Genomic DNA, 15,924 nt, shown 5'->3' on the forward strand with positions numbered 1-15,924 from the left:
TGTAGCAATTATATTAGTCCTGTTGGTCTTTTTCACTTGACCGAATTTTCGTCTGACCCATTTGACTTTTTGTCCTCAAAAATGGGAGAAACGGGTAGTGCCAAGCTGGCATTAAATTCTCTCATAGCCTTTCTGCACACTAGTCTCCATGTATGCGTTTCACAGAAACGGTTTTGGAGACTTATGGTGTTAAGAGCGGTTCTTAGAGGTTGACCCCCACCCCCTCTCCCACAACTCCCCTCACTTGACCCCAATCCCCACCCCTGCACATCGTTCAGGCCATTAGGGCTCCGTGCTGCCAAAGAACCCCTCCCACCGTTGCCCCCCACCAGCCCCCTCCCTTGCACCTCCCCCCGCTGCGCTCACCTCACGCCCCTTCAATTGAGCTAAAGCTAACCTCACTAAACTTTGGCTAGCTACTGGCGAAGTTGCCCGACGTGGAATTTTGACTGGAATTTTGTCCGAATTGCAATTTTGCGTGCGTGACGTCAATTTTGAGTGCGATTTTCACTCTAAGTTGAACGAATTTTTAGTTCGAGTGATTAACTCACTCTCAAAAATGATTTTCTCACTCTGAAAATGACTTTTCTTTAGTTTAATTCAATGGGATAGGGACAACTGAGTGTGTGTCACCTTAATTGAAGGTTACCTGAGGGCAGCAGCATCAATAAGTTACAGATTCTTAGTTTAAATTTAACATCTGAGCAATTGATAAAAATAATAAATTCTTTTTTAATTGCTCCCGATCGAAGTTTGAAGCAATTTTTGTAAAAGTATATGTCTTTTTACGACTCGAAGAGGAGTATCGGTATTCTACAGGTATTTACGACTCAAAGAGGATTATTGAAATTTTACAGGTTTTTTAAGCTGACGCGTTTGTTCATGACTTGAATTTTTGACTTTGTTTTTGAACATTGACTTCTATTTTAGAACTTTGACTTCTATTTATTTTTGTTTATACATATAAATTTAACACAAAGTTACGAAATCGTTTACTATGCATGCGAAGTTCCTAGAGGACGAAATGTTATGATATGAAAAAACCGATTAGGGAAAGAAATTTTCTTTGTTAGTTTCTGATTTGTTTGTACCACTAACTCTGTTTTTTTTTCCATCTACGGGAAGTTGAAAATTACGTTCGGGCAAAAATTACACTAAGAAGTAGATATGAAGGATAATGGATACGGATTTAAAGGATAGTAGAATTTGGTAGATTTATTGGATCTAAAGGTATTAAAAAATTCCTAGAAAAAAGGAAATAACATGATCGAGTTTAAAATATTTTCTTTTTCCTGTTACGTTTTGCAAGGTCTCGTGATTGTTTAAATAGTGTGCCTCATATCTTTTGACTGAATCCTCAATTCTGAAACAACAAATTGTGAGCAAGATTTTATAGAATGTAGATAAGAAACTTGACCATAATTAAGAGGATACAGATGAGTCCACAAGTCTTCTCTATTGATTAGAGATTTGATGTCTCATCGGAAATCTCTTTGAAGTATCAAATTAGTCCTCTCAAGCTAAGTTAATTTTTCTTAGGCTGAATTGAAAGTGAACTTGTTTATAGAGAATGTACAAGGGGTTGTTTTGGTTGTAATCTTATCGTTTGGTGACTGAAATTTTCATGTGTTTACGGGCTGACTCTAAGCTTTGACTACTTTTTAATTTTAAAAATTTCTTTGGAGCAATATTTAAACATAGTTTTCTTGCGTAGTTTTTACCACAATGACTTTTGATTAAACAGTTGTTATAAAAGTATAGGCAAAAAGAGAAAAGAAACTGCTGGAATGATAAAGTTCCGAATCCCGAGGCATTCAATTTCATTTTGACAATAGTTAACGAAATATTGTTTATTGCGAGAAGAGACCATTTTTAGCTGAAAGTGACGCCACCATAGGTACAGTCGATAAATAGAAAAGTAGCCTTTATTCAGCCTCAATTAATTATTTTAAACTTCTAAAGTCAGAAACTTTGTACATGGAGTACGTTTTTCATCTTGATTTTATAAGGCAACGATTTACAATATTGGACTTTAAGAATGGTAAATTTGTAGTGTATTGCAAGTTCAGCTAAAAAGTTACCTTTGATTTTTAAGTTCGTCTCAAAAGTTTTATTATTATTAAAAGCAAAAGAAATTAACAAACTTTAAGTTGACGATTGAGTTAAAAGAACAAGTCGGAAAATATAAAATATTGTCTCATGCTGCAGTTGCTCCTGTGAAACTTGAGAATAGTTAGTGCAACGAAGTATTTGTAGCATATATACAAAAGAACTGGTCAATATTTTTACATTTAAAATTTTCTCAGATAGACTAAAATGTTTCTAAAATTTTCATCTAAAATATGATTACACCTAGAGAAATTTTGTATTTAGGCTGAAACTAAAAATAGCCCGTAATCGAAGAAAGGTCTATTACCCATTCTGATAAGCTAATATAGGAGTTTTTCACCATTTTACTCAATTACAGCTCAGAATTCAATCATTTGAAAAGCGGTCTCATATTCAGGATTTTGAAATAAAATTTTTTCAGTCAACTGCAATCTAAAGGCGTTTCAGTTAAAATGATTTAAATATAATGTTTCTATAGTTTAATAAGTGATATACGAAATCCCATTAAAAATCTGATTTAATTTAAATGAAATAGTTCTCATCGTAAACATCTAAAAAAAAACTTGAATGGAATTGAAGTCTTTTATGAACATGAGCATATTTCAAAAACCATAATTTTTGGATGATTAATTCAAAGAAAAAGTTTGGAAATTTTTTAATTGATGCTTTTACGTTTATTGGAGAAATTATCAATTTGCTTCTTTTTCTAAGCTATTTTAAATAATGTGTAGTACTTCCAAATTTTGCAGGCATCTAATGGAAATTTGGAGCTGCGTTTCTTACGCGAAACATGAAATAGAGAGTGAAATGAAAATACCTTTTAAACAATATTTTCATAATAATAGCGCCTTCATAGCTCTCCGAAAAATATGGATCTGCCAAAATTTCCTAAACACATAAGGAGCGATAAACTTCTTTACACTCCCTTCATTCGAGTTGGAACCAAAATTTATAACAATTGAATTCTGAATTTTTCATTGCTGTAGGAATAAAAACAGATGAATTCAAGAACATGCTTGTTGAAGTTCGGTTTGTGTAGCTTCAGTTCTAGAAAACGCGTCCTACGTTTCTTGAAATGTATAAATTTGAGTGCTGACGCGCAACTATTGGTGGCTATTAATTGCAGTATTGTTCATTTTAATTGCTCGCAAACAGAATTGGTGGTAATTATTCGGGTTCTGCTTGTCTTTTAATTTTCTGTGCATAATCATGTTATTTCTCATTAATGTGACATTTTCTGCTTGAAAACATGGAACGTTTTGAGTCCGTGTGTAACCAGCTGCTTTTTTCGTGGAAAAACCGCTTTTGTCGATTTCAAATCGCGTTGTTGACGTTTTTCGTTTCCATCTGCCCCGTGATATTGGCAGGTTACCTTGTCTTCTTTTGGGCATATGTCCATCGGATTGAAAATTTGTAGCTCGAAGAAATTTTCAGTTGAAATGTATTGAATCCGTGCGCAGGTAGCTGTGTTGGAGATTTAGAACAATTGAACTCGGAATTTTTCATGACCGTAGGAATAATAAAAAGATAAATTTAACGACATGCTTGTCGAAATTCGGTTTGTGTAGCTTTACTTCTAGAAAACGCGTCCTCCGTTTTTTGAAATGTATAAATTTAAGTGTTGACGCGCAACTATTGGTGGCTATTAATTGCAGTATTGTTCATTTTAATTGCTTGCAAAGAGAATTTATGGTAATTGTTTGGGTTCTGGGTGTCTTATAATATTTTGTGGATAATCATGTTTCGTCTTATTAATTTGACATTTTCTCCTTTAAAATATGAAACGTTTTAAGTCCGTGCGTGTGCAGCTAGGTGCCTTTTTTCGCGGAAAAAAACTGCTTTTGTCAATTTCAAATCGCGTTGTTTACATTTTTCGTTTCCATCTGCTTCGTGATAATGGTAGGTTACCTTGTCTTCTTTTGGGCAAGGTATGGCCATTGGGTTAAATCACGCCTGTTAAATCAACACAAATCGTGCTGTCGGTCAGGTGTTTTTTTCTTTTTCGTCTTCGTTTGTTAATTTTTGTCTCTTGAGTTACTAGTCGTAGTCCTTACTTTTTTGAGCTTTGATCGATAGAATGTATGAACCATTTTTATTTCTTTTTATAAAAACTAATGTTTGCATCTGCGAGCTGCAAAATTATCTGAGCTACTTGAACGGATGTCTTTTCTAACAATTGATTCTAATTTGAATGGCTTTCTCTGATTGTTGGTTGAAATGTTGTTACAGAGACGGAGACGAAAGAGTTTTCTGTCCAACCTGGGAAGGGAGGGTAACAGCGGCGAAGGAAAGGATACGGAAGATGAGGAATACGAAATTGAGGCATCCAACATGTGTACTACCCCACGTCTCATTTCCTCCCCCAGAAAACACAATTCGTTCACACGCACTTACTCGGCTGCCTCTATTGATGCAACTTCTCCTGTACCTGTTGATCACACTGTTAACCATCTCCCAATAGCTGATGAATTTGGTAAATTATACATAAAAATTTAACTAACTTGATTGCAACTCGCTGTACCTTAGCTATTTTGGTGACGAAATTGCGGTTGCGTCAATTGTTTTATTGGCCGAATTTATCGATTCGGTCTTTGTCACATTCAATCGGGATGTCTCTTTGCAAAGGAGGGTTTAGTTAAAAATTTTGTTGCCTGGTAGAAAGGTAATTTTTTGTTTTGGCAACTCACGCCTGGATGATATCTATTCACAAGTGTCAGCAGCTGAACTCAGGTAGCGGCAGTTCACTGCTACAAGTCAAATGAAAAGTGCGCCAAAATTGTGTAATTTTTTCACTTGTATTTGGTTAAAGTGGTATATAATAACATGACGTCATTTGAAGCCCGCCTTAGTAAATCTAGTTGAGGCAGGCTGCAATAGATTAGATTTGTTCTCTGTAGTAGTCGTGCGAGACTAATCCTTTCGACGTTAGTTTGTTCCGTTGTTTTTTTTTCAAAGATCAAATACATAAAAAAATGAAAGTTTAATGGAAAAAGGGGGTTCTGGCCCACCCAATGGACGGAACAGTGAGCCCCCACCATTAAACATCACAGCAGCGTTTTAAATTTACCGCAAAACGCATTGTGTTTTAAACTTACATCGATATGCTGGGCTCTAAGAGCTGCTTCGAAAGGTTGAAAATTTAGGTTAAAATTTGTCGCGGTGCACCAGGGAAAACGATTGTATATCAGTCTACACCATACAAGACGTTTTTGCGCTGATAGAAATCTTCTTGGAATAATAAGAATGTGTTAAATATGAAATGAGAATGATATATTGATGTTCACCTTTTTTATCCCTTCTTACTCTGCTGTTCAATTGCTTCCATAAATTTGTATTAAAAATCTCTGTGTATAAAACAGAACGTTCTTTAGTCAACTCGCAATGGCGCGTAGCAAAAATGCACTGACAAATCTTCATTAGAAAGGTAATTACTCCGATAACTGTGTTCTAAAAGTTTAACTCGTAGCCACAACAAAAAGACTAGAGCTATCAGAGATATGTTAACTTCTTCGACAACAACGTGGTATTTTATATCAGTAACAAGGTAACTAACCACCTACTTTTCTGAGCATAACGGGTATAAATAGTGAGCGGGTACATATCATTTTTTCTTGTTTTGCAAGTTTAAATGGAATTGAGCGTTAAGATAAAGTCCGGAACATTAAAATAATTGTAGGTTAACAATAATAGTCCTTTTTGGACGAAAAAGTATCAATTGCCAATATCTTTGTAATATTCTCATTGAGTCAGTTCTGTTGATTTCAATTAGCGTTTAATTTTTCTCACATCCTTTTTGTCTCACTTTTGGTATGCAAATTTTGAGGCACTTCGCTGATTTCTTAATTGATTGAGTTGTTTTGTCATTAAAGTAGTTTCTGATCTTTTGCACCTGATTTTTGTTTGTTTTGAATTGCTATCATCACAGGATCGTAAATAATTAACGGTAGTTTGCTACTAAACCAAATAAAAAATGCGCTGAAACTGGTGTTGTTTTTTAAAGTTGTGGTCTGAAGTAAGCTCTTTGGACATAATTGGAAGCCCTTTCTTAATGCTACTACCCCAGCTCAAGTAGGCTACAATTAGATCTCCATTAGCCTGTCACCGACGTTAGTCGCTTACGGTATTGAGAGTAGAGTTTTCGTTGACTTCTCTTTGATTTTTTTCTTAACCAAATTTAGCTCTGTTTCTCTGCCGAACTTTGACGCTTTTCGACTAGTTTGGAGGCAACTTTCCGTGAAATATGCCTTGATTAGTTTTTAACGGTTATGCATACTTATGAACAGTTTTTCAATTATGGCGGCTGTTTTGTCAGTAGGGTGCACAAAATGAACTCACTTCAAACTTCTCGACATTTTTTGCATGCAATTTGATTTGGTAATTTCCTTTGCATCTCTTGGTAATTAGGAAGCAGGTACAAAGGAAATCTTTTTTATGCACTTAAGTGTGCATTGTTTACTTTTAGAAGTAAAACGAGTACGTTTCTGGCCGTTAAAATTAGTGCCCCTCTTTCTGTATTTTTCACCTCTACGTCTGATTCTTTCATGAATGAATTAATTCATTCATTGTACTGATAATAAGCTCCTTATTATCTATGTAAATGCAGAAACAATTTAAATAAGAAAACATGGGACAGACAAGAGACTACAAGAGGACTTCATACGAGCTGTTCAAGCTCTTTCGAAGAAGCTCATTGAAAGGTGGTTAAAAACTCAAGTTCTGTTGTCGGCTAAGTAAACATCAAAAATTTGATATAGATTTTCATGAAGCTCTTTTTTGGTTGGTAATCTAAAATCATTGGTAATCAGAGTGTGGTCCGTGAGAAAATTGTACGCTTTCAGTATTTGGTTCGTGTACTGCTTTTCATGATGTTTTACAGCGTGATAATGGATTTCTTCCCATTTTTGAATATCTTGTTTTCTTATACTTTGTTTTGTACAACTAAAAAATTTAAAGGAGATATTTCACACATTTGTTGTGTGGGTACCCGGAATATTTGTAAAATGAACAAGTTTTGTACCAATAAAATATCGTTAGTTTCCATAATGTCTCTAATAATTTCAAACTTGCGGCGATTGAAGATGGTTCTAAGAACGCGTTTCTGCATTGCTTCAATTCCCTTTAATCGGAGTTTTAAGCAGTTGCAATGCACAAGGATTCCGTACACAATAACTGGTTTTGCATAGACTTTAAGGAACCTAAGAAGTTTCAGGTACAGAAATATTTACGCGCTTGATGCATGACACCGTTGATTTTTGCGAATATGCTATCAAAAGCCTTTTGAAAGTCTACGAAACAGGCATGTCCAAAATTTTGTTTATCGTGGGATTCTGCTATAATGTCCACCAACTTAGTTATAGCATGAGTACAAGACCGGTTTCTTCTGGATCCTTACTTATCAAGTGACAAAAGAGAATGTTTCTCCGAAAGATTAAGCATACGTTTAAAAATCTATTGCTCAAAAACTTTTCTCATAGCCGGTTGAAGTTTTGTTGGTCGATAATCAATTGGATCAAAACAATTTGCTTTTTGAATTGCTTTTGTTTTGGCTTTAAAGAACTTAGAAAAATTGACATATCTATGCTATTATTGGAGGCCGTAGCATTATGTCTGCTCATGATTGGAGCGGTGAATTTTAATATGACTATCATTTAAACAATCATTACCAACTGACTTTTGCAGAATTTTTGTGATTTTTAATTTTTTTTGTGAATTTTAATATTTTTGTGATTTTTAATATGACTATCATTTAAACCATCATGACCAACTGTCTTTTTGCTTCTTAGTTTTTTTATAATAATAACTTCCCTTTTCAGTTTGGTCCAAAGCAAACCATTTTTTGGTTTGTTATATTTTTCCACCTCTTCATTCACTGTGCAGGACTTCTTGCCAGCGTTTATGAAAAGCTTGTTAAAATTATTCAAGTCAAAGTCTGGTGATAGACTTGTCTTTAGCGCAAAATTTTTGTGGCGAATAGTTCCCTGGAATTAGAAGCACTGGATAGTCTTGTCATAAAACTGTTTGATTGATATTCTAATTTCCTTTGTTACTCGATTTCTCATTCATTTGTATAGTGTTTAGACCTGCTCAGAGGGGTTGCGTTTGTAACTTTCTAGCAAATTTTCTCGTTTTTAATTTTCAAATAATTGTTCACCCAACACTTTTTTTTATCAAGTTCTGTTCCTATTCTAGACCGTTTTTTGGAAGCGTTGCAATGCCAACTCCTGTTCGTTATTTCGACTTGCGGTGATTAGATCTTGATACTCATCAATTTTGCAAAGACCCAATTGGTCATCCTCTGATAACCATACCTCGCAAACTGCGATGATACTTGGTTTTGAGATAAAATGAACATGCTGAATTGGTCATGATGCTTTCTTAGAGACTGCACATAGAGAAAAAATGTTTTTCAATTTATTCAATCTTTTTTTGTTTGCAAAATTAAGGTACGGAATAAGTTATCTGGCTTTTACAGTGTTTGCGTTAGTTGTGTTAGATTTTTGCGCCGTGCCTGCATCGTCGGTAGAATTTTCATTGGCCGCCCAAGCCAAAGTTTAATCCTGAATATGCTCTTCTGGATCAGAAGAGCGGCTTTTTGATGCGTTTTCCGAGTGTTTCAGAGCCATTTCGTCTTGCAGCACGTTGTTTAATTGGCAGACAAGGTTGCTTGAGGTAGCTTCAGGCGTTGTCTCACGATTTCTTTTCGCATCATCTCTTCGACTTCTAGACTTTTTCTTAAAGCCTCTCGAAATACCTTCAAAGTTATGTTTTTATGGTTCCTGGGGGGGGGGGGGGTATTGGATTCTTGTTTTTTCATCCGCGTCTTTCATATCGACATGACTATTTCCTGACGCTGCCATCAGGTTTTGCAAATGAAGGGTTCGATTTAAAGGCAACTGTTCGCTAGCCGCATAACTTCTTTTTATGTAACTTCATTAAATTCAATTACTGGAAATAAATTAACTTTTTGGAGAATGAATAGTAATTCAACGCTGATTATTTATACTGAAACTTTGTTTTGCAACTGAAAACTAAATTAAAACGATATAAGCCAGTTTTATGTTGTAGAGAGCAACGGTCATATTCAGTACGCCCGAAGAGGCAAAGAAGACGATACGCTTATGGACAATGAGAGATATAACAGCAACAGGTTACCCCATGGTCGCAGTAAACAGATGAACAGCATTGCAGCTGCAAATGGTCAGATGCATCCTACAACAGTGCGCAATACGAAACAAAGTGGTCTCAAACCACGTAATGCGAAGAAAAGTGATAGAGTGATGATGGATGGTGGTAGTAGCAAAAGCGATAATTTAGGACAACAGTCATGTGCTGAGGTCAGTCCTATTTTTTTTAATCAAATGAACGCAGAATTTTCAACCTGATTCTCTTTTCCATTTCAGTAGTTTTGGTTAACTTAGTTACATATGATTGCAGTATTCACCTGTTTTTAGTTTTCATTAATTTTGTATACTTTCGCATAGTTTAACCTAATATTATAACAATTTGTTGAATATGCATTGATTGACCGATTGTCTGGTCGAGGTATCAGGCATTTAGGCGTCTACTTGCGAATAGCAGTTTATCTCCTCTGATACTTATGTGGTTTTACGTTAAGATATCTTATTCAGTCAAATAAAAGGGGGGAACTTCTTGCTTTATAGAATGGAGTGAACTTCAATCGGAATTCCATGGGTGAGGAGCAAGGGAGGAGCAATGAGCGTGTGACGTCACCAAGTGATCACGGCTTTGAAGAGGAGGAAAATAATGTTGGAGGAGTGATAACATCTGCAGGGGAGAGGGGCAGTGATAGTGAGACAATGACTGAGATATCAATCCACAATACAGTCACTGGAGCCCTAGCGTTAGTTTAATATTATTTTTATTAATTACTATTTTTCCAGGGCAAATTTGATCGAGATTTACTTAATCTTCTTTAGTGCGATACGCTTTTACTTAACACTTAAAAAAGCTTTAAAAATTAAGATACCATTTATGAATTTTTTCGATCGTATGGTTGCGCCTTGAGAACGTATTTCAAATTGAGTTCTTCAATAAAATGATAGAAGTGTGTATTAATTTTAGGAGCAAAAGGCGGCTGGGCCTTCATATGCTGTAGACCATGGGAGGAAGGAACATCTCAAGCTACTATATCGATGCAATCAATCTTAAAACTGCAGAGTTATTAATAGCAGATAACTGTTGATGGAAAAGAACTTTACTCGTTCAAGATTGTAGTTTACAGTTTAAATTTGAATGGAATTATGATTCGTAAATTTTGCAAATGCTTTAAAGAATTAAATTTTTATTTGTTCAAATTAAGATACCAATAAATTGAGTCCCGTTGGTCCTGATTTGGAACCAATTTATTCAAGATTGACTGTATTAAATCTCCGCTGTTGTGTGGCATGTTAGGAAAGTTACGGACCGATAAACGAAGTTGAGCCCGATGCGATTTTTTTGGCTCGAAATTCGCCTACTGTGATGTTTTTAAGGGAAGGACACGTAACCTTCTCTAGTTATTTATAGATATAATTTTAAAGCGTAAGAGTAGAATAGACTGCTGCTTTCGGACGTATGCACTAATAAATGGATTGATTTCAAGGGCTGGTAGCCGGAAAAAATGTTTGGAAACTTATGATGAATACAAAACACAGTTGAAAATCCAGTCTTCTGATGCCCGTCCTTGATTTTGTATTTCGTTTATTGGAGGGAAATAGACTTCAACTGGAAGACAATTAAGTGGACAGTTTTGCTCGTAATTGGTATATTACCAGGTGTAAAAATCTTAAATATCTGAAGGATTGATGCTTAATTTAAAGACATAAGCAGTTTTTTGTGTCAGTATCGCAATCCTCGAAAATTTGAATGCCAATATTATTCTACAGTGGCACGGGATTCGTTGCAATATGTTGTCACCATTTTGTGTTGTCAATGTGTGTAACTATTTTTAACGATTAACATTACTCAAATCGTGAATTCAGTGACGAAAATCATGCGACACAATGCAAAGAGTAATGTGCTTGTGAGTAATGATGTAGACAATTCCAAAATTGCTAATTGTCTTCGCATGAGTATTCAGGGGGACATTTCTGGGAATTATTTAGGCTCTTTCGTTTCCGTTTTATTTTCACTTTTGTTATTACTAGATAATGCTACCGCATGGACGAGGATGACGCTTGGAAATGAGTTACTTATAGCTCTCGGAAAAGAGTGAAAAGTAGGATCTTTTCCGTTTGTGCCCCCTCAGCTTAGTGGGTGCATATTATTTGCTTCCCCCAGACGCACGTGCCATACTTCTACATAATGATTTACTGTGTAATAACACGTGCTCTTTAACTGGGGGGCGCATAACGTACTGGGGGGCACAAACTGAAAAGATCCGAAAAGTATTCCATGCTGGGCTAAAAATGGGCATGGTGAAAAAATGTTGCATATATTTAGGCCTGTAGAAAATTTGAACTAAATTTGCCTGCTGTCACAAATTTCCATCCACGCTTATAACACTGATCTTAAAATATGTTGGCTAATTGACAAAATTGTAATTTCAGCGGAGAAAACCGACATTTATCCCGTAATGGAAACCATAATTGAAGATTCATCCTTTTTTGTTAGATTGTAGTAAAACTGGATATAATAAGTTAACTCTTTGTGGATGGGCTGAAAGAGTACTATTGAAAAGGCAGCGTATGCTGAAACTGCCGGAAGGGCATAAATGGAAGCCAAAAGTAGCATCTTTCAACTTCAATGCTCGGCCAATTTTGAGGTTCGTGCCAGTTTGATGAAGAATGAATGACTTGATTTTTGTAGAAGGTAAGCAAAATTTTGAAGTCTTAATCGATTATTTTCTATTATTTGCGCTTGAACGAAATTCGTAGAAATTATTGTTAACGTGTTGGTCTTTTTTTAATAGCCGCACAGCGATAGCTGGGGCTATTATTGGCCTTCTCTTGGTTTTTTACAACTCAGAATTTGAATTGTATTGGGGCGCTGTCTTTTTTTTAAGATCTGTTCACACATTTTCATGATTTTTGAAGTCAAATTGGAGTAGTGATTTTGGTCACGCTGAAACAGGAAGTGGAGCGAAAAGAGCGAGTGGTTTTGCGGCGTGAAATTTTTTCGCTCTAATTTTAAAGTAGAGTGAGAAAATGGTGTGTAAACAAAAATTCGCTTTCTTGCTAGTGGTTTTTTGTTCACATGCGGCAATTTCACCTTGATTTATACTGTTTTTTCGATTTTTTGGATCGGATTTTTTTTCTAAATGGTTTTCCCAAACCATTCATAGTCCGTTCTCTGTCTAGTTTTCTGTTTAGTCAATGAAAATTCTTTGAATTGTACGTCAGGACTTGTCCTGCTATGTTTTTTTATTTCGTCGTCATGATTTTTGTTACGACCATATGACGTCACAGCCACTTTTTGTTCATTCGTTCACGCAATTTCAACTAATTGCATGTGTGACGTCATTTTTCGCTCTTAGTGGAGTGAGTTCTTTTGTTCATGCGCGTGGTTAAATTTTTGGTCACACTTGACTTACCTCACTCTCAAAAATGACTTCCTCACTTTGAAATTGACTTTTATTTACTTTAATTCAAAGAGATAAGGTCAAATGGTTGTGTGTCACTCTAAATGAAGGTTATTTGAGATCAGCTAATAGAGGCAGCAATAACTTTACAGATTTCTAATCAAAATATAACATCAGCCTTCAATGAAAAGACGAATTTTTTGGTCTGTCTTTTTACTGTTTTTTTAGACTGCCGATCTACGAATCTATTGCGGCTATTTTCTGGCAATCTGCCAGCTATGTTTGCTAATTTTGTGCTGGACCGTATTTACGCTTTTCTTCTAACAGTCATTGACTTCTCAAGTGACTTTTTCACGCTTTCTTTCTCATTTTGAGTGATCTCTATTGTTCTCACTCTGAAGTAAAGCTTGTTGCTAATGAAAAATTGATTGCAGCACAGAAAAAAGAAGGGCCTGATAGCCGAGTGGGCAGTGCTTCTGGTGAGGGATCGGGGGAGGTCCATGGTTCGAATACCGGCGTGGTCAAATATTGTTGCACCCATAATTAAAAATTTATCGAGGCTACATCCCCTGAATTCAGTTGCTTTGCCCCGTCGCTTTTCCGCTCAATGCAGGTTTTTTTTCAGTTATTAAATCCGTTTCAATTCAAGTCTGAAGTAAATTAATGGAACTTCAAGCTTTTGTGTTCCGGTATATTTTACCAGATTTTTATATAATCAATTTTTCTTCATGTTTGTTTTTGAAATTGTTTTTACTGAGCGAATTTCATACGGGAGCAGTTTGATTCTTATTTTAAAAACATCTGCGTCTTAATTGGCTTCGCTCTTCACTGAGATCATTCCAGTACTCTTTAATAAACTCCAACGAGGAGATCTTCTAGAAACGATAAGAAAAGTTGTACTCGGTGTTCCGCTGTTGCATATAGCAATTGGCCAACCAATTGATATTATTTTCATTTTTCCCTCACTACTATTTTGTGAGGCTTTCGCTCTTTGTTGTAATAGGAGTTTTTCAGTTCGTTTAATCTTCGTTTCAGGATTAACTTTGCAACTTTTTCAGTGGTTCTATGGCTTGTATGATGTGCAAAATGTCTAAATTACTGCAAATCCCTCATTAATTTACCTCGTGCTCTTGCTGCTTGCAAAAAAGCAATCAGTAAGCGGGGAAACAACAAGCCCCTGTGAAATCCAATTATAAACATTTCCAGTGATTTTCAAAATTATTTGTTTTGAGTTTATCACATTTTCTGATTTGGCTTTACAGCTGGCTCCAATAGCAGCAATCAACAGGCACTCAGTAGAAAGAAAACAAATATATCTATCTAATAAAATTGGTAAGCACAGTCAGAAATGCATATCAATTCGCAATAGAAGTTTTCAACGCTTTCTAATGGTAAATGTAAATTGTTGGGATCTATAATTAAATGCTTTGCAAAAAGTGCGCAAATTCATTTGGAAGGTTTCACAAATCTTTTTTACGGTCTTCAAAAGAAATGTTTTTGTATTAAGGTTTTTAAACTTTTGTTAATATTTGATTGATTTGATCACTGTAGCTTTATAGATTAAAAATAGTTTTCTGAGAGCGTGTTTGAGAACAACTTAGTTGCTGCGTTTTATATGGCCAAATTTGCAATTTAGTGCCTGGCTATTCTGCAAAAAAAACGAATTAATCTTGAATTAAGAATCTTTGAAAAATAGCAAAAAAAATATTTATCGGAAAAAAATTTTGTTACTCTTTGAAAAATTACTCCATAATGAAATCAAGTTTTTTAAAAATTTAAACCATTGATCCCTTTGGCGAGTGGTTTTGCTAACTTGTGAAATTCAGTTATAAAGTAACGGTAACTTTCCATATATCCTAATGTAAAGACGACGAACTCTATCAAAGTCTCACAAAAAAGAAAAAAGATATCACGAAATTACGTTTCATGCACTCTGTCGCTCTTTAATGTTTATCGCAAATGCAAACTGAATCAAAGTTGAACAAACAGGAAAACATCGCATTTTGAAACAACCTTTTTTCTGTGAAACTTGGATGGAGCTCATCGACTTAACATTGGGGTATCTTGGTTAGTTACCATTTCGGATCATCTGAAATTCAAATGCAGGCAAGATCACAAGTGTCGAGAATAGTTTAAAAACCGTTTTCAAAATGTGATTTTAAACCTTTACATAACCCCAGTCAACGTAGAGCCGTTTCCAACGTCGGCATCTGGCCAGGTTTAGACTGTTTTTCCCAGACCAAGATTTGTATATTGACCATTCCTAATTATACTAACGAAATATTAAACGTCTTTGGTAATGCCAACCCCCCCCCCCCCACAATACTAACTTTTTGTGTAGATTCATCAGTTATCTCAAAAGACAAATTTCGAAATATTTTATTTTTCTTTATTTTTTGAATTTCAAAACGAGATGGAACTGAATTTGACTGACTTAAAATTTTAGGACATTGGCTTGCCAGAAGTTGATATAACAAAAAACACAGATGCATCTGAAGAAAAACCAATTGATTACATTAAAACATTATTTTAAAGTTACGTAGTTTATAATGAATGCAGCATTTTTTATTTAAAAAAACGTTATAACAAAATTATGACGTAGTTTCATGCAATCAAAATCTAACTAGCCATATTACGTCTAAAATTGCCTGACCTCTGCCTTAGACCAAAATCTCGAATACATAAAGTTACGTTACCAAAATCAAATTGGCACAATAAACAGGCGAGTAAATTTAATTGGATCAGTTAGTTTTTTTTCCGTTCTGCCTCACAGATATCAAGTTGATTTGAAAACACGTCGTTAAAGTATTGATTTTAGTACCAAATGAAATGCCAAACATGGACTCATTTTTGAACAGAGGTAACTTTATTTAGAAAAGCATTTTCCCGATTCTTACAAAATTTTACCAATACGTCTGCTAAACTTTGACATTGAAAATGCTAACAACCCTTGATGATGTTATTGAAGCAGCGTTTGTAAGCTAATGTATATTTTCATATTGAGGGTGTAGAAAGTGATAAAACTCAAATACTTCAGATCTTGAAGCTTCAATCTTTTTCCTTGTGCGATTAAACTTAAATCCCTATCTGCAACTTTGAACTTAGCGCTCTAAGAGCATATGAATAGTGTAGTTTTACAAAACAGACATCGATTCGCCAAATTAGATCAGAAAAACAAAATACTGTTTTAAGTTGTGTTTAAATCATTTGACATTTAAGAAAGGTAATACATACTAGTTGCAATCTGCTAGCAAGAATCTTACAAGATATTGAATTCAACTTTCAAGTATCTCGCA

The 15,924-nt window shown here is 35.1% G+C and overlaps 2 protein-coding genes across 5 annotated transcripts in view; both read left to right on the top strand.

The window, feature by feature from the left end:
• LOC142354358 (uncharacterized) overlaps positions 1 to 10,424 on the top strand; it is a 406,219-nt gene extending 395,795 nt beyond the window's left edge. For all 4 annotated transcript variants that reach the window (XM_075406632.1, XM_075406630.1, XM_075406629.1 and 1 more), the window contains 4 exons: positions 4,339 to 4,582; positions 9,175 to 9,443; positions 9,771 to 9,970; positions 10,192 to 10,424. In XM_075406632.1, the coding sequence (XP_075262747.1) occupies positions 4,339 to 4,582; positions 9,175 to 9,443; positions 9,771 to 9,970; positions 10,192 to 10,225 (747 nt within the window). In that variant the 3' untranslated portion in view covers positions 10,226 to 10,424. The remainder of the gene's footprint in view (positions 1 to 4,338; positions 4,583 to 9,174; positions 9,444 to 9,770; positions 9,971 to 10,191) is intronic.
• The window catches only part of LOC142354357 (uncharacterized), a 350,658-nt gene that overhangs the window by 107,381 nt on the left and 227,353 nt on the right, over positions 1 to 15,924 (top strand). The gene's annotated exons all lie outside the window — the stretch shown is intronic.

This window comes from Convolutriloba macropyga, chromosome 15 (genome assembly GCF_964194025.1).
Source record: "Convolutriloba macropyga chromosome 15, txConMacr16.3, whole genome shotgun sequence".
Classification (NCBI taxonomy): domain Eukaryota; kingdom Metazoa; phylum Xenacoelomorpha; order Acoela; family Convolutidae; genus Convolutriloba; species Convolutriloba macropyga.